Genomic DNA, 23499 nt, shown 5'->3' with positions numbered 1-23499 from the left:
TTCTTTCTCCCATGTCTGGTGATGAACAAAGCAGCAAAGCCTGGCTTCATGATGTGCCATGGAACGGCCACTGTAATGTGGCTCTGAGGCGCATCTGATACTCACATGTCTCCTCTCGGCATCGGTGCCATGTTGACCTTGGAAGCAGGCTATCAAACGCTTATGTGAATGGTGGCACATTGACCGCACAGTGTCCAGGCGACGTTCAATCTGTCAGAGCAGAGACAAAAGAGCCATTCTTTAGGGTGGTGTGTACATGGTGGTAGAAAAAGCAAGCTGCAGTGAAACTTGTCAGCTCTTGAGTGTTGACAGACAGTTCCTATCCACTCATACCATGGTTCTCACTGCTGACACTCAATATTCCTGGGTTGCAGGAGGTTGTCCTGTACATTGTGGTGTGTTTGGTGGAATCTCTGGCTTCTACCTACTTTCAAGGAGCACTCCACTCCCCAAGCTGTCATCTCCAGGAGAGCACACAGCTAGCCTCCTTATGTTGAATACTTGAGACCCCTCCAAAGGTCTGGTCAGGCTAAGGGACAATTGTGTCTACATTTATGAGGCCTGGTAGTGGCAGTGAGCTCGCCAGCTAGAGCACCAGCAAAGCTCCAGTCCACTCACACCAACTCCTACCTACTGCCATGTGGGACAAGTCAATAGGGAGACCAGAAGCACAGGCGACAGGCCCAAACTCCATGTGGCACAACCGAAACAAGATCAGTATAAACTTTCCTCCATATTAAGTTTGGGGTAGGCTTTTGTTTCTGTTTTAATGAGGCCCCCACAGCAGAATGGATACCTAGCTGGAGGGAATACTGGCCTAGGAACCCACACATCTTGAATAGCCTCCCAGAATAAGATTGCTGGGATAGAGCTGTTTATGGCAAAGAAGGCTGCTTGATACAGGAAGGAATGCCAAAAATGTGAGTTCTGATGACTCATGAAGAGTGAGAGCGAGCCCTCGAGGACGCTTTCTATTTTAATAAAACAATCAGCAAACTCAAAGCAGAATGCATGTTGACCCCTAGTTTTTTGTGCCTGTTTCTCACAGGTACTCAGACACAGTGTCTCTTCAGATATGACCTGCAGGCAAGTTGACACTCAGGAGCACGTGCCACAGCACCCCCTCCCTACAGTGGCCACTCTGCATTAGAAAACCAGCAGTCTTCATGTGTCCTAAGAGCAAATGAATACCTAGAATCCCCGAACTTTTCATCAATGCGTCAGCTCCACAGGGACAAGAGCCCTGTCTGTTTTGTTCACTGGCCCCCAGGTGCCTGGCTCAGCGTCTGTCACAGGTGTCTTGACTATTAGACAAGTGCTGAGTGCTCTCCTGTGTCTGCTACTAGAAAAGCAACAGAGAAGGCATGCTGGCCTCTCGGCTGCAGTTCAGACTCCTGGTACAACACTATGCCATTAAAATAAAAGGCAGCTCTGGCAGAAAGAGATGAGAGAAGGTAGTGCTACCTCAGAGACGGGTCAGCAACACAAACCTGGTGACCTGTAGTGAAGATCAGAGAAGAATCAAACAAACCTTTTTCTCAGGCTCCGTTGTCAGGGCCCACCATGTTGTCCATTCCCTCATTAGCCCTCCCTCCTTAGTCTCTCCCCAAGGGGCAGAGACTGCCAGCATCTTCAGTGGAGTCTAGTGGAAACTGAGGCATTGGGGGAGTAACTCAACCCGAGGCCACGGGGTCAGCCCTGGCAGTAGAGTTAGCACCAAGAACCACTGTTTGTTTGTTTTTTGGGTGGTGGTAGTGGTGGTGGTGGTTATTTTCCTTTAAGTTAAAAACAGCAGAAAAGAGAGAGAGAAAACATCTGTGGCAGTTATGACAGAGCAAAGAGTCTGCATTATCAAACTAGGGTGTTCCAGAGGGGCAAAGCTTTCACACCCACAGACAATAGACAACTCTTTTCCAACTACACGGGTCTCATCTCAGAACATCAAGGATTAAATGTAATTTAAGTACTGAGTCAGGATGGCATAAAACATTTGAAAACTTAGCTGAAGCTAAAGCGCACAAACAGGACTTCAGGAAGGAAGTGAATTTAAAACATGTGCCCCAAACTAAGAAGTCTCAAGAATGTAATTCCTTTAAAAATCCTTTTTGTTTTGTAGGCTGGCCTTGAACTTAGATTCTGCCTGCCTTAAAAAAAAGCTTTTAAAATAACTGTAGGTGTGGCTCAAAGCAGAATACAAGTTTAGATTGCTTTTGGTTCAATCCCCAGCACCAAAACCCAAACCAACTGTGGCCCTCCTGCCTTCATATCCATGGATGGATTTGGACATCCATATTTAGCCAACCACAGACCAAAACTATTCAAAAGAACACTTTTTGTAAGACCTGCACAGTTTTCATTGCTGTTCCCTAAACAAGCCCGCACGAGGACTATGCACACAGCACAAACACCAAGTTCAGCAGTGTGAATAACCAGGAAGGGGTTTAAAGTACAGATGAGCTGGACTGAGGCTCAGTGGCAGACCACTTTCCTACTTCGTGCAAAGGCCTGGGTTTGGTTTTCAGCACCACAACAAGAAGCAAATAAAGATGCTATCAAAAGGATGTGTGCAAGCTAAATTCCAACACTGCACTGTTTGTATGAGGATGTTTAGAACAAATCTGTCTGTGGAAACCAAAGCGACTACATTCTGTCTGCAGGTGGCTGACGCAGTTCAGGTTGTTTGGCAGGCTACGAAGGAGGGAAACTCTTTTCCGACTTATGCCAGCTTCTCTCTCCACAGGAAGAAATGGACAAACTCCTAGGGTCAAACTCTAGGTCTTCAGAGCCACACTTGATTAGACAGACTGCTGTATAGGTTAAGGAAGCACGAGGCAGGTAGGCAGGACACACTGCTTAACAAAGACTATGCAGCTGGGGTTAGCCCTCCCTCAGCCTTCAGCAGTGGGTGGAGACAGGAACAGAGATGAAGCATATAAAGGCCCCAGTGTCTTCTCCAAGACCAAAGTTAGAAAAACGTCTTGACAGACGGAGCAGAATAGCCCTGGCCAAAAAGTGTCCTGGCAGGAAAAGGAAGGACGGTCTGAGGTGAGGACACAAAGTGTCCCAGGCCTCTACATGGTTCTGCCTTATCTGCTATGCTACTACAAGCCTAAGCTTCCAAAGACCAAGCAGGCCAGAGGTGGGAGAAACGGCATGAGCAGGAGAGAGCACTCGAGGTTGGAGCCACTGGGGCCTCTAAGCAGTGAGCAGGACCTCTCCAGCAAGGGCAGTATCACAGCAGTATCAGAGTGCCAGCCTGCTCTGGACCCGTGAGCAGGCCACTGTGCTGGGGACTGACCAGGCCTCACCCACCTAACAACTGTCACTTGAGAGCAGGACCAGCACCATCTGTACTCCAGAACATGACAGAATGTTTCAGATCCCCTTCCTCTCACAATCCCATCCCATTTGTCTCTTTCTCCACACAATCCCATGCTAATTCAGTTACTTTGTTCCACCCAGGAAAGGGGAAGTCTCCTGTGTCTGTTTCCCCGCAGTATCTGCGTGCTCTCTCAGTGATCTCCCATGCTGGGTCTGATGCAGGGCGTGTGTGGTAGAGGGCACGTTACCAGAGCTGCCGCCAGCCCAGATTTATTATTTGTTTCCATTCCATATCTTGAAGAGACTGTTTTGAGACAAGTAGAGGCACAGATGTGTGATTCCAGCTCAGGGGAGGCTAAGGCAGGAGGGCCAAGTTCAAGGCCAGCCTAGGCAGTGCAGTACGGCCCTGTCGTAGAGCACTCAGTCAGCATGCATGGAGCTTAGGATAGGATCCCTAGTCAGGGGAAATGTATCTTGTTACCTGTAGCAGATCTTCACTAAGGACTTCTGTCTTCTCAGCTCTATGGGAAAAAAGAAGTTCAGAATTAGAAGTGTAGGAAAAGTAATTGTGAAGCTTAAAAGCAGTTAACTGGGGACTTTTAACAAAACAGGCAGGAGGAAATTTACATCACAGGACAACATAAGGAAAACAAACAGGCTGACTGAACAGCAACCAACACAAGAGCCCATGGTGTGGGACAGTGGCCCTCAGCCCTCAGCCTGCTGTGGAGGGTCACTCAGTCTTTCTCCAGGCTGGCCACACAGCATTCTAGACTGACTCCATGTGTATGGAGTAGAATTCTAAATGACAGAGGTCGACACAAGCCACACTTTGAACGCTTAACTTCAAATTCTAAAATGATCACAGCTGAGTTTTCACAGCCAGACCTATGGAGAAAAGGAGGTCCTAAATCTGTGAAACTTAGTCATCACACCACAACAAGAAACATTTCTTCCTTTAATTTCTAATGGAAACAAAGGTATTTCCCAGCTTTCTCTCTGCAGTGCTTAGATCAACTACTAGATTTGCTGAACTTCACAGAGAACAGATGTGGCCAGCTACTGGAAGCAGGGCACATCTAGGCTGCTGAAGTCCAAAACTGAATAAAACTGCCCAGAGACCCAATTGCTAAAGGGTGTTTGCCATTATTAGGAAGGTGGCCTTTAGTAGATCATGCCAAGTTGAAGAAGGCAGGTCTTGAAGCACAGCCTTGCATAAGATTTCCTGTCTCTCACGTTTTGGACCATGAAGAGACCAGGCTTGTTTGTTGTTTTCCCATGACATTCTGTGCAACCACAGGTGCAGAGTGACAGAACCAGGAAACCATGGACCAAAACCTCTGGAGCCAGCAGCCAAAAAACCCCTTTCTTCCTTAATTGCTTGACATGGATGCAGCATGCATGCATGTGCATGTGCATATGTGTTTGTGCATGTGTATACATGTTCCTAAGTGTGTGGAAGCTCATGTGTGCACAGGTGCACATACATGTGTGTAGGTAGGTATACACGTGAAACCCAGAGGTTGATGCCTGGTATCCTCCTCAGTTACTTCCCATCGTCTATACTGAAGCAGTGACTGCCACTTGAAGCCAGAGCTTACCAACCCAGCTAATCTAGCTAGCCATCCTGTGCTGAGGATCCCAGGGTAGGCCACCATACTTGCCTGCTTTCTAACCTGAGCGCTGGTCCTCACAATCTCATGGGAAATACTTTAACCACTGTGCATCTCACAAGCCACCCGGTTCTCAAGTGCCAAGAACTTTGTCACAAGTGGAGAATGCTTTTGTCTGCAGTTCTTACAGCTGCTTATTGACATATAAAACTCCAAATTACTAAAGTCTAAAGTGTTATTTTGGACTTGTGGTTCAACTAGTGATTTGAGAAGCTGTTTGTGAAACCTACCAAATTTCCATTAAAAATGAACAAGGAGAGTTTTAAGGAGAGAGAAAAGCCGAATACTTAGGACAGGCCCAAATGAACGAGAAGCCTGAGGCCCCCTGGAAGATAGGATCTCACTATGAAACACTATCTGGCCTATACCTATGTAGACCATGATGGCCTCAAATAAAGAGATCCACCTGCCTCTGCCTCCCAAATAATGGGTCTAAAAGTGTGTCACACACCTAGAAGAAATGACTTTTTAACAAACTACGGTAGAATGTAGGGCTGCATAATCTTAGCCTTGAACTAACACAAGAGGAAAAAAAAAGCTGTTTGGCAAAAAAATAAGGGTGACCCTTAGAATGACCTGGACACCCCACTCAGAGTCATGCCACCTGCGGGCAAGGGAGAGAAGTGTCGGGCTCTCCAGCCTACGCTTACAGCAGTGGCATGGTTACCAAAATGGGCACAACTACACAAAATGTCAGCACCAAGTGTCACACAGTGTCCTGGTTAAACTGGAGACACCTAGAGGAGTGGCTTGCTTACCAGATTCTGCAGGTCAACACAGACCAGGCCTCCCTAGACCTGAGGCTGGAACAGCCAAGGCCCTAGTCAGCACAAGTAGAGCTCTGAACTCTGTGAGGGAGTTCCACAGCAGCAGCCTACAAGTGCCCTCAGTCTTGTCTTGAGTAGTGTGGACACTGGCGTGCCAACACTGGTAATCATGCCAGCCAGGGAAGTGTGGCAGGGGCCCACTGACCAGGAGATGAATTGAAACACACTCCAGAAGGAAGCCTGAGGTTACTCCGAGGGACTCTCTAAAGCATGCAGGCACCCAGATCCCTCCGTGCCCCTCTAGTAAATGCTGACATTTACCATGTCCATGCAGACAGCCACAACCCTCCTCTAGTAAAGGGCCATCCTGGATTGTATAGCCTTTTCTTTTTCCTGTCTCACCAGGGCCCAGAAATCAGCACAGGGCCTTGTAAGCTTGTCTGAACCGTTGTCAGCTCTAAAGCTGCTTAGTCCCAAGGCCTATTAAACATTCTCACAAGTCTACATAAAGAGAATAAAAGTGAAGAGCAGACCCGTCAGATTACAACAGGGGAAACCTAACACATACCAAGCAGAGGAAACTTGTTCTACAGTCCTACTGTGGGCACGAGGCAGCTCGAAGGGACACTTTAGCTGCTCCAGGAGAACTGACTATGTGTCGTTTTTCCCAGTTTCTGTTCACTGACTCCTATGGGTGCCTTGGGATAGAATATTAGGGCTGGAGTACAGCTTAGAAATAAAACATGGCACGTGCAAGGCCCTGCATTCGACCCCTAGGACTGAAAGAAGAAAACCAGAAAAACAAATATAATACAACCACCATAAACAATTCAAATTATTGCCTTTTAAATCTTTGGTTGTTTTACATATTTTGTTTGTTTGTTTTTTGAGACAGAATCTCACGTAGCCCAGGTTGGCCTTACTCTGCAGTTACGTGTGATCTTGAATGTCTGGTTCTTCTGCTTACATCTCCTAAGCCCTGGACTATGGAGGTGTAGTACCATACTGGCCTTTTTAAAACTTTGAGATCTAGGCTTACAATTTGTAAGTTTGTAAACACTAATATAACAGCCTAAATAAAATTAATATAAACACAAGGCAAGTAATAACCTTAAAAACCCCAAAACCCTAAAAACATCTATACTGAGCTGCAAATAATTAGTTTAATAACTTAGATATCAAATGGTAATAGAGCCAGAAATTATATCATAACTGTTAATGGGAGAGGTTCTACGAGTGTACTCTAATCAAAGAATAACTGCTTATACGTATTGTTTATAAACATTGATATAAGTAGCCATCAGGAAAAATGGCTATAATTCCTTACTAGCTGCTACTGGAGAATGTACTGTAACTACAATCCCCCCCTCCCCGGTCTGTGTGTGTATGTGTGTGTGTTGTGTTGTGTTATAGATCAGATTTAGGGCTTTGCAATTAGACAATTTATCAATAAACTGTAACCTTCACCTAAAGTGTGTGTGGAGGAGGCAGAGGTAGAAGTCAGGTATGTTCTTTGACCTCCACCTTATTTTCTGGGATGGGAGCTATTCGATTCTGCCAGACTGGCTGGCCTGCAATCCCCACCTCCACAGCACTGGGTGTGAGCCACAACACTTGGCTTTTTCCATATAGGTGCTGGGGAAATCAAACTCAGAACCTCATGTTTGCATAGCAAGTGCTTTAAAGACTAAGTTATCTCAATAGCTCTCACCCACCCGACATTTTCAAAGCAGCATGTTACTCACATTTTTACACTATGAGCCTTATATGGTTAGAATTACCTGTTACTTAAGGCAATGGGCATAACTATTAATCTCTACAAAAGCTAACAGAGTACCAAAATACTTAAACCCTCAAAGTATCTAAAATAGAAAAGAAATCTACAATATTATTATCCTTTCCCAAATTAACTTTTGCTTTAAATCAATCATTTATTTCAAATTAATCATTTGCTTCAAATTTAGAGGTGGAACTGCAGAGAAGGGTTAGAAGTTAAGAACAGAGGTCTGAGTTCATTTCACCCATAACCACCTAAAACTCCAGTTCGAAGGAATCTGATGCCCCACTTCTGACCTCAGGCACCAAGCTCGCACATGATACACAGATATATATATGCAAAACCACTCACACACATAAAATAAAAATAAGTGACTGAATTAAGAGACACCTGGTCTGTAATGTAAAGGTACTGGAAGCCAAAAAAAAAAATACAATGACCATATTACATTGAACTGTTAACAACATACTGTTTAAAAATGAATCTGCCTGTTTTTGCCTTTGTAGATATTTCACTATAGGGTGTAACTGGCGGATGGAGAGCTCTATGTACAGACTCGCTGCTGGCCTGTACTAGCTCTACCTCAGTTGAGAATTACTATCGTCCTCACTGCCAGATATAGTCCCAATGACCCAGCCTGCCCTCTTCGCTGAATGTCCACAACTCTCTATGTGCCACTGTTGCTCATCTGTGTATATTGGTGACATCATCACACATGTGTATATGACACTTATTTTACTTATGCTGTCCTAGGATCTATCCTCCCACCTTCCTTCATGGCTCCTTCCTATTTCCCAACAGTCTCCTTTCTATTTTTAGTAACTATTTTTAAAGTACTCATCTTTACCAGAGGTGTAAAATTCCTACCAGAGAAAGGCTGGCAACTCTTCAGAATACTAGCTAAGGTGCACACTCTGTAAGCAAGTAAATCCAGTATAAAAGCTTGCTGAATTTCCTAAGTTGTATCATAATTATCGACTATAGTTTTTTTCCACAAGGTGAACATGGGCTGTTAACTGACTGTTCGTCTCCATTTTTAACTTGTTAGAAAAAAGATAAGGACAATGGATTGAACTAGGATACCTAAAGATGGGAATGAAAAACAATGGTACAAAACACGCCAATTGTAAAATGTTTGCTGAGCAAGAGTTCTGAGCCAGATATCTTGCTACAGACTTAAACTCTGTACTGTTTGAGCCTCTCTGTGTCCGAAGTTTCCTGTCCATAACTTGGAGAACAATAGCACTCAGGAAGGAACCTCCCACTTGCTATGTCACTCTGGGGCTTGTTGTTTCCTACGCAGGCCTTTGCTGTCCCACAAAGCATTCACATGTGGCTTACCCCACACAGAATATTTGTTTTCCTTTATTTATTATTTACTTATTTATTTATCTGTGTGTTTGTGTGTGAGAGAAAGGGTGTGTGTGTGTGTGTGTGTGTGTGTGTGTGTGTGTGTGTATACATACATGGAAGCCAGAAAGGCCACCAGGTCTTACTTAATCTGGAGGTCACTGTTTTGGTCAGGGTGGCTGGCAGTTAAAACTCCAGGAATCTGTAGGTCTCTCTGCCCCATTGTAGGAATTACAGACTTATGTGGGTGCTGGGGATTCAAACCAAGACGGTGCTGAACCTTATCCCACCCCAACCTACCATTACCTGCTCAGGCAGGATTTTTCTTGTAGTTTTTCTAAAGCCCTAAGATTTCACCCTGGAATTCTCAAGACCTCAGAGCAGTGCTGTGGGTGCCTTCACATGCCTGCCTGTCCCTGGATGAGGGCCGGGAAGATCCACCCTCAGTTATGTTTCATTTAGCTCACTAGGCAAGAACAAAGTATAAGTATTTCCAAACCAGATCATTCAACTTACAGAAGCAGAGTTTGGCAGTGGTCAGAGTAGTGCACAGTAGCCTCAAAGGAAAACCTCTAGGTGGCTTGACAATCCTCACATGGAATCACAGACTTACAGCAAAGCTACTGTCATGGTGGCACCACACAAACAAATGCCACTGTTGTAAACGCCCATGCTGTCTCCACACAAACAGGTGCCTAGAACATCCGCCATGGGAACCTCAGGCTTCCCCAGAAGTCCACACCATCACAGTAAGCTGTAAGCTGCCATCAGTGAACACTCTGACCAGACTGTGGCACTCCAGCATCCGAGAGCAGCCATCACTCCTCCAGAGCAAGGAGTACAGAATTTACGTGTCATGCAGCAGGGGCTGAGGAGATCCTCACTGTGTGATGGGTGGGTGGTGCTGAAAACTAACCATTACTTCAAAAGAAGTAGTAAAACAATTCCAATGGAGCCAGGCAGAAGAGCAGCTGTGGTGTACAGGACTGCCGTCCCCAGCAAAACCCACTGCCACTAAACACAATGAGGGCAGTAGTTTTCAAAATTAATGCGTTTAAAAATTAGGAGGAAAGAAATGAGCATGGTAGTGTAGGTCTGAATCCAGTGCTCACTTGGGGGAGGCAGGAAGTCAGGAGTTCAAAGCCATCCTCAGCAAATAATAACAAGTTTAATGCCAGCCTTGGCCTTAGTAAGATCATTTATCAGAAAGCCAAAACAAAAATCAAAAGAGTAAACCCATCTATATTACTGCAGATATTTAGCTTTTATATTAGAGAGGAGAGAAAGTCACCCCTTTACCCTGTGACTCCACAATGCAGGTGGAGCTACTGTTACCAACTTATCCTTCCCTGTGTCACTCGCTCTAAATCTAAACTAGTGATTCCCAACAAGAGGTGCACCCTTACAACTCCCAACCCCCAGAGACATCTAGTCTGGACTTGTGCTGGGAGGTTGCAATGACAGAATGTAGAAGAGGCCTTCACACGCCACAGCACACTGCTTTCTCCTCAACAGTGGGAGAAGGAGGGGTGGAGTCTCCAGCTGCATTGGCTCCCCACTGCTGCTGAACAGCCTGCCACACAGAGTGGCTTAAACCATACAAATGTATTATTAGCTTGCAATTCTAGAGGTCAGAAGTTCAAAGCAGGACTCTGGGCAGAAACTTTTCCGGACACTCAGAGGAGAATCCACTTCCTTCCTCTCCAGCTCCTGGAAGCCACCCACATTCCTTGGTCCTTTCCTGTACTGTTCAGGCCCAAAAAGTGCACTCTGTGCTTTTCTTCTCAGTCCCAGCTTCCTACCCAGGACTGTCAGTGACTCCCTCCTTCCATGGCTACCGGCCCTTGTGATGACAGTGGGTCCACCCGAAAACCCAGTGTAATTGCCTGTCCCCTTACATGGAGCCATGGCTCCCTTCTGCCATTACAAAGTCATGCATGCACAAGTTTTGGAGACTACTGTGTGAACACCTGAAAGAACAGCAAGCATCCTTTTGTCTACTACAGGTCCTAAATATGAACAGTGCCAAGGCTGAAGAGCTCGATTTCAGTGACACATTTACACTAATATAAAATCATGCATATATGACACCCATCCAGACAGGTCTGACAGGCAGACATACCTGAGGAACACTCATTCTCACAGGTCAGAACCCTCAGCCCTTGTTTATCCCGGAGTTCAGCAAACTACATCTGCAAGCCAAAGCCAGTCAGAAAAGCTAAGAATTTTTTAAATTATTTTTAAACAATTTTTTAAAAGAGTAATAATTTTTATAGCACCTGAAACTCAACTGTTAACATGTGCGATTAGGTGTGTGTGCATGAGCGTGTGTATGTTTGTGATGGTCAGTGTTAAAACTTTAACTTGCCACAACTTGAAATCGCCTGAGAAGAAAGCCTCAATTGAGGAACTGTCTAGATCAGGCTGACGGTGTGGGCATGTCTGTGGGTGATTATTTTGGTTGTTGATTGACACAGAAGAACCTAGACAGTTGTGGGCAGTGCCATTCCCTAGGCAGAAGATCCCAGCCCATGTAAGAGGAAGAAGCAAGCCTAGAGCAACAGTGGCAACAATGAGCAGACAATGGCTCTGTCTTCTCTTGACAGTGCCTTTGAAATGATCATCTGCTTAAGCTCCCCTCTTCACTTCTCCTCAAGGATAGACTGCAACCTGGGATGTCAAGCCAAATAAACCTTTCCTCCACCAAGATGCTTTTGGTCAGGGCATGTTATCAGCACAACAGAAATGAAGCTAGGATAAATAAACATAGTCTATAAATAAAGTTGACTGAAACACTGCCAGGCCTCACACTGCCACTACCTAGGATAGTTGGGGCAGAGCTGAGTCAGTGTCATCAGAGCTCTAGGAACTCACTATCAGAGCCTTTACGGAATGTGCATCCCAACCTGGTCCACACTAGCAGCTCTGACAGGGCATGGCAGACTTCAAAAGTCAGCCTTTCAGCATCGTTCTGTGGACTGGTGTATAAGGTTAGTATCCACTATATTTTCTTTCTTAATATTCAGCATTATGTTCAAGATGTGCCTACTAACTACACTGGATGGTGGTGGCTGAACTGATATAGCCCTGAAGCAGAGGCACATCTCAGGGATAGTCGGTGGTGACAGAACCAGTGACAAAGTATGTGTCTCTCCTCATCCCTCCCCATCCCTCAGGCACAGACAGACTATCTTCTCTTAGGTCTCCTCATAAACAAACTCCAGGACAGAACTGAAATGAGCACAGCTCTCTACATAAGGAAAGGTTCAGTTAGTTTTCTTCTGTAAAAAACAAGGAATAAACGTTCCAGGCTTGCAGACCACACTGTGCTATCTTTGCTCAGCTCCCCTGAAAGTAGCCATAGATAATACATGGATGAATTTGACCTCTGCCCAAGAACTCACCAAATTGATTCTTTTCAGTGTAGAGGCTCATAATTCTAGCCTTGATATGGTGTCTGGGGTAAGCAAGCATACAAATGGGGCACCAATACTGATACCAAACACTAATGCCATCCCATGTCTGAGACCACACAGCTACCTTTGGTTTATATACTCACATGTAAGATTACAGTCCTGCCCACACATCACCTTGACATGTAACAACAACAAAAATCTACCACAGAATGCTGAAATAATTTTTAATAAACCAACTTTAATTCTAGTTATCTAGAAACATAAATGCATCTGTGAAGAACAGGGAGGCTACAGCTTGTCAAGGAACCCCAGTGTTCTACACAGCTGGAGACTGCACACATGATTATATCCACAGGAAAATGACACAGGCCAGGCTTACAGATAAGTGGTTCTCTGTCGCTAGAAATTCAAGTTTGTGTGATCTTGTCATCTCCTGTTATAAATGCTTCCAAAACCCAATGAGCTGCAGGCCCAATGAGCTCTGTTTTCTCTCACCAGCTCTGCTGTCTTCTTGAGCTGCTAAAAAGGAATCTGAAATCTGCTTAATTGGATTTTAAAAAAATAAAGGCTCCTCTCATACTTTATACATCAAACGATTTGTTTCACATTCCACTAAATAGTTTAGAAAAGTCCTGAGTTCACAAAACCCTAAAGGGGTCATATGGGGGTAGGGGTTTCCCATGCATGACATGCAGAATCAAAAGGTGCTTCTCCTGGAAAAGGTCATATAGAGTACTTAAGCAATGTCCCAGGCCAAAAAAAAAAAAAAAAAAAAAAAAAAAAAGCTAAGCATTCTACACTCTGAATTCTAACCTAGGGTTTGTTCAGCTTCTCTAAGATGGAGCTGATCTATTTACTTTTACTTTAACAGACATAAAGCCTTATCAATTTTAACTCAATCTTTTCAGATGATCATTGAATCCCAGTCAGTGACTAAGCCCAACAGTCACACTTTATTGTTCTCTCACATATGTGAGTGTGTCAACAGCTTTCTGCTTGCTGGCTAGTCTTTTCCCTCTGGCACATGAAACGGAATCTTTTGCTAGCCCTACTCTAACCATGTGGCCTAAGTCTTAAAGCTCCACCAAACCTTCTTGCCAATGGTAGGGTCCAAGGAAACTTCTCTGCCACCAGCACACTGTACTTCTCTCAGCGGTGTCCTAGAGGACTCCCCAAAGTTCCACATCCCCTAGTCCACTTAAGTGGTCTGTTTTCACCTGGAGGAGAGTTTCAGATTACAAAGTTTCTTTTTGAAAATCAGATACAGGTAAAAAATAAAACATTCAGGTTACTAAAAGCAGACAAGGCATGGACCACCTTGGACTGTGAGAGAAGTTAGAGGAAGCAGACCTGTTCACTGCTAGGCAAGGCAACAGGAGGCCAGGAATTGCTGAAAACCACATAAAGTCTCCAGCAGTCTGGGTGGGGCTCACTGGCTGAATAATTGCCTAGCATATGAGAGATGTCAAAGGCTTTAGGTTCTATTCACACAGATACAAAGGAGTCACCGCAGCTCGAGTGCACACACACAAAAGACCACAAATGTAAATGTTCTCTAAGCTAACTCAGTGCTGCTACATCTTGACTTTGGAAAGTGAGTTTCTACGGAAATCAGGTTATAGATGACTCAGTTCCTAATTCGGCTCACAAAGCAGCTCTGGCACTCGGCTGATGTAAATGTAGCCCTGGGAACGACCTACTGTTTTTAGTGAACCACTCCAGACCCAAAGAATTGTGATGAAAGAATAATACTAAAGATAAAAACAGTGAGTTCTTATCACTCCTGGCACTTCAAAAATGGCCAGAAAAGGCCACTGATGGGCAGTAAGTGGATGGCCAGCTGAGTGGAACAGTTATCAGGTTTCACTGTAAAAGGGAAAGAGGACTCTTACTTGGGGTGATGAAAAATTTACTAGAAGTGAGTTAGACATGTATAACAAGTGTCTCCTAATGGCATTATAATCACTTATGGACCAAACTCATGCACAGGTAAGCAGTCCCATAAGATGCAGCTGGAAGTCCATCACTGAAGGACGGGGCACTTCTCACACATTGGCAGATGCTGCTGTAAACACGCCCTTGCTGCCCAGACAGTTATGTCTGGGGATACAGTACTAGATGACGATTAAAGACAATGGCTACCACTTTCCGTTCTTACTACTTGTTCTGGTTTCATTTCTGTTGCTGTGATAAAATACTGTGACAAAAAGCAACTCAAGGGGAGGTTAGAGGCTTGTATCAATTTACAGTTCCAGGTTATAATCCACCATTGACGGGAACTCAAGGCAGCTAATCACATAACACCCACAGTCAGAAAGAAATGAATGCACACATTCTCCTGTGCTTACACTCGGCTCTGTTTCTTCATTCTTACACAGCCAGGGATTCCCAAGCCAAAGGAATGGTGATGCCTTCACTGAGCTGGGTCTTCCCGTATCAATTAATTTAAGACTATCCTCTACAGACATGCTCACAGGCCAACCAGGGCAGACAATTCCTCATTGAGATTTTCTTCCTAGGTGATTCTAGATGTGTCAAGTTGTAATCAATGCTAATCATCACTACTACATTTTTTTCATTGCTATTTTAGAATACTTCTTAAGCTGGGCATGCATGGTGGCACACGCCTTTGATCCCAGCACTCAGAGGCAGAGGCAGGACTGCTGTGTTTGAGGCCAGCATGGCCTATAGAATTAGTTCCGGGTCAGCCAAGGCTACATAGTAGAGAGCCTGTCCTGAAAGTGAGAGAGACAGAGAGAAACAGAGACAGAGAGAAAGACAAACAGAGAGACAGAAGTACTTCATTTACTATGGTAATAGCTTCCTACAGCTGACTCTCTGGCTCTGATCATTGTCTCTTGGGTTTTTTTTAATCTCTATTATAGGTTGTACAACAGAAAAACAGGCCATATCACAGGGCAAGTATGTCATCTAGATGTGTAAGTATACTCCATAATGGTTCCACAAAAATAAAACCATAGTACATTTCTGAGATGTGCCCCAGTCCTAAGGGAAACATGACTCAGAATCTCCATGCCTGGATCCAGCACATAAACCCCTGGAGTTAGTTATAGATATTAAACATTTATAGCATGTATGCATGCACATGTGTGCACTTTGTACACATGTGGAGGCAGAGGTCAATGTCAATCTTCTTTACAGCCTTCTGCCTCTCCTGTTGCATTCCTTTACAGAAAAAGCTCAGCTGGCATGGGGGAGACATGGTAGTGGAAGTCTTGGGGGACAACAGAGTCACTAGAGCAGAGCAGTGGGACCCTGCAGTGAACAGCTGCCAGGTACAGGGCTAGCCTAAAGCTCCTCACAGACTAGGCCAAGAGTACACTCTTCCCAGCTCAGGGCTGCCTGGAGTACATCTCAAGCTTGTGACTCATGGTTGGAACTACTCTCTTACCTTCTTTGCTTCCAGGAAGTCACCCAGGAATGAGAGTCTGAGTTTCATTTCAGAGAAAGAGAGGGATTTAGGAACCAGGAAGTAGGTCTGTGAAGCCAGATGTCCTTGACTTTGTGTAAGTATCTATTCCAGTGTAAAATGGAAGTCATTATAACTACAAGCAGAAATAAAAATAGTAATACCACCATACTGGTTACAACTCTTTCCTTTTTCATATGTATTTATTTGTATTTTATGTATATGTGTGTTTTGGCTGCATGTATGTATACATGTGCATTGCATGTGTGCCTGGTGTCTGAAGAGCCAAAATTGGGCACTGAATCTCCAGAAACTAGAGTTAAGGAATCTTGTTTGCTGGGAACTAAACCCAGGCCCTCTGGAAAAGCAGCCAGGGCCTTAACCACTGAACCATCTCTCCAGCCCCAACACCACCTTTCTGATTACTTCTCTCATTTACAAAGATCCTAGGCATCCAGTGATGGTCTATGGGATTGTCAGCTGTTCAGAGGTACAACAAATTCAAACACTCTTCAGATAAAAACTACACTGTATTCAAAGGTGACCTTTCACAAGTTACTAAGCCGTTCTAGTTTCTCTTGGGAATAAGGTGCTGTTCAAAGAGATCTCGTGGTAACAAAAGACAACCTCCAAGAGAGGGCAGGGGCAGAACAGCCATCCAGGAAAACTGAGTTTGTAATGACACCTGTGGGATAGGTACACAATAACAGGACATGAAGAAACAGGATTGCAGGTGCAGTGTAGCCTCCATTAAAGACTCAGCATCTGGAGCTGCAAAACACTCAGCTACGGGATGTTCCCAGACGGGTGCTCACAGGACCAGAGCCAGCTTCATACCACCAGAGCCAGCCTCATCCTGAAGTACCAGGCCCAGAATGAACTTGCCCTAAGGCATTCAGATCTTAGCTCGCCATTAGCTCGCCCTGTATTTATGGAGAACACTAAATGTCAAGAACTGGGGAGAGGGAAAAAGAGTCAGAGAGGAGTCACACCCCATCCCTGAGAAGCTTATGGGAAAAGACAGAAATGTACACAAACAACCTTACTCACAGGAGAGTAATCATCTGTGTGGCCAGGACAGGTTTCCCAAGCAATCCCTGCAACTTCAAAAGGGTCTAGGAAAGGATATGGACAAAGCCTTGTGAAAATGTCTAGATTCAGCAAAGCAGGGCAGGGCAGGGCAAGGATCTGGCTAGGATCCCTGCCACCTTTGAAGGATACCATGAGATCTTTGCCATCTAAAGACCCAGGGTTGGGCTTTCAAATGAAAATACTGTTTCTTGTTTGTTTAGAGACAGGCCCTCACTATGTAGCTTAGCTTTGGTTGACCTGGAACTCACAGAAATGTCCTGAGTACTGGGAAAAGGGGCATATACCACCACTCCTGGCCTGACGTTAATTTAAGTGAATTGGTGTTTTGAAATGTTGCGTTTATGTGGCAACATCACAGATAAAATACATGCTCATGTTGCTTAAAAGTCTTTTAAAGTTCTGACTGTGGCATACAAGAACAGAGGTAGGGACTGACTCAGGCCTCTCAGCTGCCAAGGCACATTCAAGAACACAGACCCGAAGCCAAAGGTAAGCAGCCATTTCAACAGGCTAGGTAGTACAGCAACATCACTGGCAACACACTGCTCACTCAGGAAACCCAGGTCAGAAAGACCAGGGGGTGGGAGGGGCAGAATTTATAAACTAAAAGATTTGGGAACCTAGAATGGCTATCAAGAGAGCTTCCCATTTACAACCAGACTGCTGATATTATCACTCAGAAAGGCCTCAGGAGTGGGTGTGGCTCAATACAGAACACTTGGTTAGCACATACAAGCCCCTCACAGCTACCCCACTACTACAAATAACAGTTTAAAAACTTAACATGTGACATTATCATCTTTTATGAGGATACTGTCAATACACTAATAAGATGATAGAAACCTTTACAGCCCAATCCTTACTTTCTGAGGTTGACATCTGCTAGAACGACACCATGTGACCAGCCTCTGAGCCCTGAGAAGAAGAAACCTCAGCACCAAAGTTGGGTTCCTCTTCTATTCTCTTCTGTTGCTGATGCTACCACAAACCAATCACATGATCTAAAAATGCATCTCTTTACCCTCCAGCCCTCATTTTATTTATATTTGCACGATCATTTCCACACTAAGAATGATACAATTAAACAGCCAAAAAGAGAATATCCAAATCTGCTTTGAAAATGCAGGACTGTCTCTACAAACATTTCAAGACAGGAGAAGTACTGAGAACCGGAATAGCTGGACTCATCCAGGTTTCTACAATGACCACCAATCAGAGGATTCCAAGATGAACATGCTCACAAATGAGAGGAAAATGTGTTCACTTGGAAACTGGGTGAGGCTGTGCTGCAGTGGCGAACAGGAAGACCCTGGGTGTGGAACACTATAAACCTTACTCACTCTTTCTAAAGGCTGGGCTGTGCTTGGGCGATGAATACTACCACAGACATCAAAACTCATTTTAGAAACTGGCTTGTTCTCAAAAGGACCCACAGAGTAACTATGGAAACTGAGCGGGGACATGCAGAGGCACTGAATTCAGACACAGCCACCATCATTCACACTCACTTTAATTAAAACTTAGTTCAAATTTTACTAAAAAACTTGGGAGCTGGTCTTTCTCTCATGATTCTCAGGTCAGTCAGAGCGAGTCAGTCTATCCAGTGTAATCCCCTATCCTGGTCTTATCCTGTGCAGAGGTAGGCACAGCAGAGCACTGAGGGGATGGACAGTGTTAACATACCTCAGCTCCTCTAGGACAACTGAGGTAAGGGGATACAGAGCCTGCTCAAGAACAGTGGGAGCCTGAGAGAAGCACTGTGTATCTCTGAACCTTAAAGTGAGTATCAGGCAGCAGTCCTCCTCAGGACAGGGGGCTGAGAGAGCCCTCAGTGCAGGGACACAGGCCTGTCCTCCTCGTTCTGGGGCCAGGCAGCATGTAAGACCTGCCCAGAGGAAACTATGTCAAGCAACACAAAGCAAAGACCTAAACAACTACAAGCTAAATTAACACACGAGCAGCCTAGCAGAAGGGGCCATTCTCACCTTCCATACACATTTGGTCAAGAATAACTATGAAAAAAACCCAGAAGGTATCATGACAGCCAGTCCAACTGAACTCTTGAGACAGCAAAGGCACTGACTCAAACTGTCATGCAGGGACTTTAAAACAGTATGATAAATATATAAAAGGGGTCAGTAAAATGGAAAGAAAAAAACCATGAGCAGATGAGGGATCTGGAAATGTACAGAAATTCTCCCAACTAAAACACAGGGAAAAAGAAGTAGAACAAAGTACCCAGGATCTAAAGGATAAAAACCAAAAGTCTATCATGCGTGTTATTAATCCCAGGTAGGGAAATGAGGGAACAGGGACAGAAGAAGCATGTAGAGTCAACACGTAAGAACTCTAAAAAACAAACTCCTACAAACTCTTACAACTCCTACAGAGCCCTGAAAATGGAACTTAGACATCCATAAACTTATGTGGGAGCCTCCTCCCAGGAATGTACTGGCCCTTGGGGTGGGGTATATGTCTAAGAGGTAAGCCTGGAGCCAATCCAGCCACCACCAAAGACCTGAGCAACCATGAACAAATTACACAGCAGTTAAGAGCATCTGTCACCCAATCGCCAGGAGTGCAGTCAAATGCTAGCACCCACATAACAAGCTGCGTATTATCCCCCCCCCCGCCCCGTTTAGTCTTGTAACCCCAAATCTTGAGTGGGAAGAAATAAAGAAGGACTGACAGGGCTTGCTGACTTTCAGCTCAGCAGAAGAAACACAAGGCCAGGTTCAGGGAGAGACTGCCTCCTGGGGATAGGTGGAGGGTGCTAGAGAACACTTGATGGCCTCCCCTGAGCCCCAACCACCCACACAATCAATCACAAGGCAGGCAGGCAGGCGAGAAAAAGGCAGATGAAGAGAAGTCAGGAGACAGTCTCCTAGGGAAGTACAGCAAAGAGCTCTCACAGCAAGCCAACCCCAAGGAGGCTGCACCCAGCCCCTCCCCCAAGGGAGTGGGAGAGAGATCTAGAGTGGGTATCCCTGCTCCAGGCTGGCAGTCTGGAGATCATGCTTTCAGCCCCACTATTCAAGCAAATACACAAGGAACAATGAAGAGTTTAAATAAAGATTTTGACTACTTTCCAGGAGACTTTCAGAATACAATGACTTCTGAAAGATTACCAATTTTCAACCTTAAGACTTGGACTTCTCTGGTCTCTGTGGTCCTGGATAGAGAAACTTGGGCTGCTAGCTAGCTAGACTATTACAATTAGAATTGCAATATTTCTCAAACCTGACACTCATGACATTTTGATGTAGGTAATTCCTTCCTGTGGGGGCTGACCTGAACACTGTAGAGTATTTCATAGCATCCTGGCCTCTACCCACATAGCAATGAGTGATAATGTGTTCTATTCTCTCCTCCTCCACAGTTCACAGAAAGAATGTCTGCAGATACTCCCAAACATCCTTTAGAGAAAGGGAGGGTGTGTCTGTGAGAGGACCTATGTGTCTTACTCCAGGTAATTGTAGCCAGGCAGTTCTCTGGGGATTGTGTAAATCGAAAGCCCTGGGTTCTGGGAAAGCAGAGGATATAAACTTGCTTTACTTCCTGTCCGAATTTAACTTCTGCTTCTGAACATGTCACAGTGAGACCGTTTTTAATTTTTGTGAACTCTGCATTGTTTGGTTGCCCACTTTTCTTTAAGGGCTAGATAGATATAATGGCATTTCTGAAGTTTAATCTAATGTCCTCCTGTCCTGATCTGGCAAAGAATGAATGAACAAACTGTACTTGATTTCCTTGTCCAGTGACCCACTTCTTAATAGGTACACCTGGAACTTTTGCTAAATGGCTTCCTTTTTCCCCTAAGACTTTAAAAAACAGAAAATGTCAGAGCTGGAGAGATGGTTCAGTGGTTAAGAGCACTGGCTGCTCTTCCAGAGGATCAGAGCTCAATTCCCAGCAACCAAATGGCAGCTCACAACTGTCTGTAACTCCAGTTCCAGGGGATCTAACTTCCTCATTCAGACATACATGCAGGCAATAAACCAATGCACATAAATAAAAAGAAACAAATCATTTTTTAAAAATGTCTCATAGCATTTAATGGACTTAAATAGGGGAGAAAAACTAAACATGTTTAGCTAATCGTTTCAAACTAATGCGGTGGTTCTCAACCTGTGGTTGAAACTCTTTGGAGATTGAACAATCCTTTCACAGGGGGTTGCATAAGACCATCAAAAACACAAATAGTTACATTTTGAAGTTTATAACTGTAGCAAAATTACCTTTATGGAGTAGCAATGAGATAATTTTATGGTTGGGGTCACCACAACATGAAGTATATTAAAGGGCCCCAGCATTTGGAAGGTTGAGAACCACTGAACTGACATGTTCCCCAATGCCCTATATTTCTCTCCTCACTGGGTTTCAGATATGTACCAGGAGGTAAAGACAGAACTTCAATGTGCTGTGCAGCTGAAACATGCCATTGTGGTCATTATATACCTAAGACTGTCAAAATCAATTTGTAAGCTGGGAGTGACGGTGCATGCTTGGCAGATGGATTTCTATATAGTGAGTTCCAGGACAGTTAAGCCTACAAAGACATCCTATCTCATAAACAAATTGATATCAATTCATGAAGTCAATTAATGAACCCAGAGAAGAGAGGCAGGGCATGGAGGGCTTGACCTCTAGGATTACTGGGGAAATGTAGTGTTCCAGCATAACTTATCTGGATGCTGTTCAAACAGGCTATCAGTTTTCTCTTGAAATCATGAGAACATCTTCAAGCACTCTGGTATAGTGCTGGTCCTTGATCACGCTAAGTAGAAGCAGGGCTATTTCCTGCTTGTCCCCAAACGTTTACAACTACTCCAGAACACTGAAGAAAAAACCCAAAACACCCACAAATTTATCTGGAAGCCTCTTCCTAGGAATGTATTAGCTCCTTAGGGTGGGGAAATATGTAAGAGGTAAACCTGGAGCCAGATCTAGTCACCACAAAAGACCTGAGAAACTATGAACAAACTATGTGGTGTCTCTACGCCTGTGCTTATTAGAAAATAAATCCACCTTAGGAATTATTAGGAAGAATATCCACCTTATAGACTTGAAAGAGTCAAAGAGATAGATGGGCAAAGTGCCTGCTTCCTAGAAAACAAAACAAAACAAAAAACCAGATGTACCAGGTCTGTAACCTGTGCTCCTGTCTTACTGGCAAAAAAGGGACTAGACAATTATTCCCTAGGGTTTGCTAAGTATAAATGGGCTGGTACATGACTAAATTTGAAAACTGCTGATATCTAGTAAACATCAAGTAAGTATTAGCTATCATTACTGTAGCTGTTCTTCCAGAAAGTTCTCCAGGCAACTGTGTGGAAGAAGTGAGAGGGATCACATATTGGAGGCTCTGCCAGACGGTTTTATGTCAACTTGACACAAGCTAGGATCATCTGAGAGAAGGCTGTCCTGAAACTAATTACATAGAATTATTATATAGAAACCCACCTACCTCTGCTCCCCTATCCGTAAGACTGGGCCACAGGTAAATGTGTAGGACATTTTCTTAATTAGTGATTGGTGTGGGAGAGACTAGTCCATTGTGGGTGGTACCACTCCTGGGCAAGTGTGTTCTTTAAGAAAGTGAGTGAGCAAGCCAGTAAGCAACATCCCTCCATGGCCTGTATCAGCTCCTGCCTCCCTGCCCTGTTTGAGTCCTGTCCTGAGGAACCATGATGTGGAAGTGCAAGCTAAATAAACCCTTTCTCCCCAAGTTGCTTTGGCCACGGTGTTTCATCACAGTCACAGTAAGGCCTGACTAAGAAAGAGGCCAAGGAAGAAACTATCAAAAGCCATACAAAAGATGTGATTCAGGTGAGAAGGGGAGGGCCTAAACAAATAGGCTGGCATCTGCAGAGGGGTCAGGAAAGTGCTCCAACTGTGGACTGAGCAGGAACTGACCCAATGGTGATGCCCTTGTAAGTGGGAAGTAGGAACTTCACACAACCACCAAGAGCACCTACTGAATAAACTATCTCAGAGATCTAATGGGTGAATGAGATCAGCTCTGGAAATGTTGAGTTCCAGAGACCTGAAGACAGGCCACTAGGCATGTCCATGCATACAAGGGAGATCCCACATCAGGGAACAGAAATAGAGTCCCTGCAGAAGAAAGGGAAAATGGCAGAAGAAAGGTGTTCAGAAACCAAGGCTGAGTGACAGGTGGCAGGAGAGTTGAGGATAGGAATGGGTGTGGACTGAGGCTGGGATGAAGGACAGTATGTGGATGGAGAGGATGGCTGCCACCCCTCAAAACCCACTTCAATGATTTCCCTGTATTTGTCTAAAAGCAAGTATTGCTATCACTCCCTTTCTAGTTCCTAGAACAGCTGACTTAAAGATTTCAGTTCGAGACTGGGAGATGGCTCTTCCAGAGGTCCTGGGCTTGGTTCCCAGCGTGCTTATAATCATCTGTAACTCCAGTTCCTGAGGATCTGGCACCATCTTCTGGCCTCTCCATGAACAACAGGCACATATGTGGTACACAGACATACGTATAGTCAAATTAGCCATGCCCATGAAATAAATAAATAAATAAGTAAATGGGATCATGGTGGCACAAACCTTTAATCCTAGCTCTTGGGAGGCAGGGGCAGAAGCATAGGCCAGCCTGGTCGATAAAATCAGTTCCAGGACAAACAAAGCTACACAGAGTCCC

At 44.6% G+C, this 23499-nt stretch overlaps 1 protein-coding gene across 5 annotated transcripts in view; it reads right to left on the bottom strand.

Annotated features, from left to right (window-relative positions):
- Positions 1-23499, bottom strand: part of ARHGAP17 (Rho GTPase activating protein 17) — an 85197-nt gene that overhangs the window by 44618 nt on the left and 17080 nt on the right. For all 5 annotated transcript variants that reach the window (XR_013974956.1, XM_080913564.1, XM_080913566.1 and 2 more), the window contains exons 2-3: positions 3803-3842; positions 106-210 (exon numbers count right to left, since the gene is read on the bottom strand). Coding sequence is in view for 4 of the 5 variants with exons in the window: in XM_080913564.1 (XP_080769690.1) it covers positions 106-210; positions 3803-3842 (145 nt within the window). In the remaining variant the exon portion in view is untranslated. The remainder of the gene's footprint in view (positions 1-105; positions 211-3802; positions 3843-23499) is intronic.

This window comes from Micromys minutus, assembly GCF_963924665.1.
Source record: "Micromys minutus genome assembly, chromosome: 2".
Lineage (NCBI taxonomy): Eukaryota > Metazoa > Chordata > Mammalia > Rodentia > Muridae > Micromys > Micromys minutus.
Note: the sequence above shows the minus strand (reverse complement) of the source record. Positions and strands in the feature narration are given on the sequence as shown.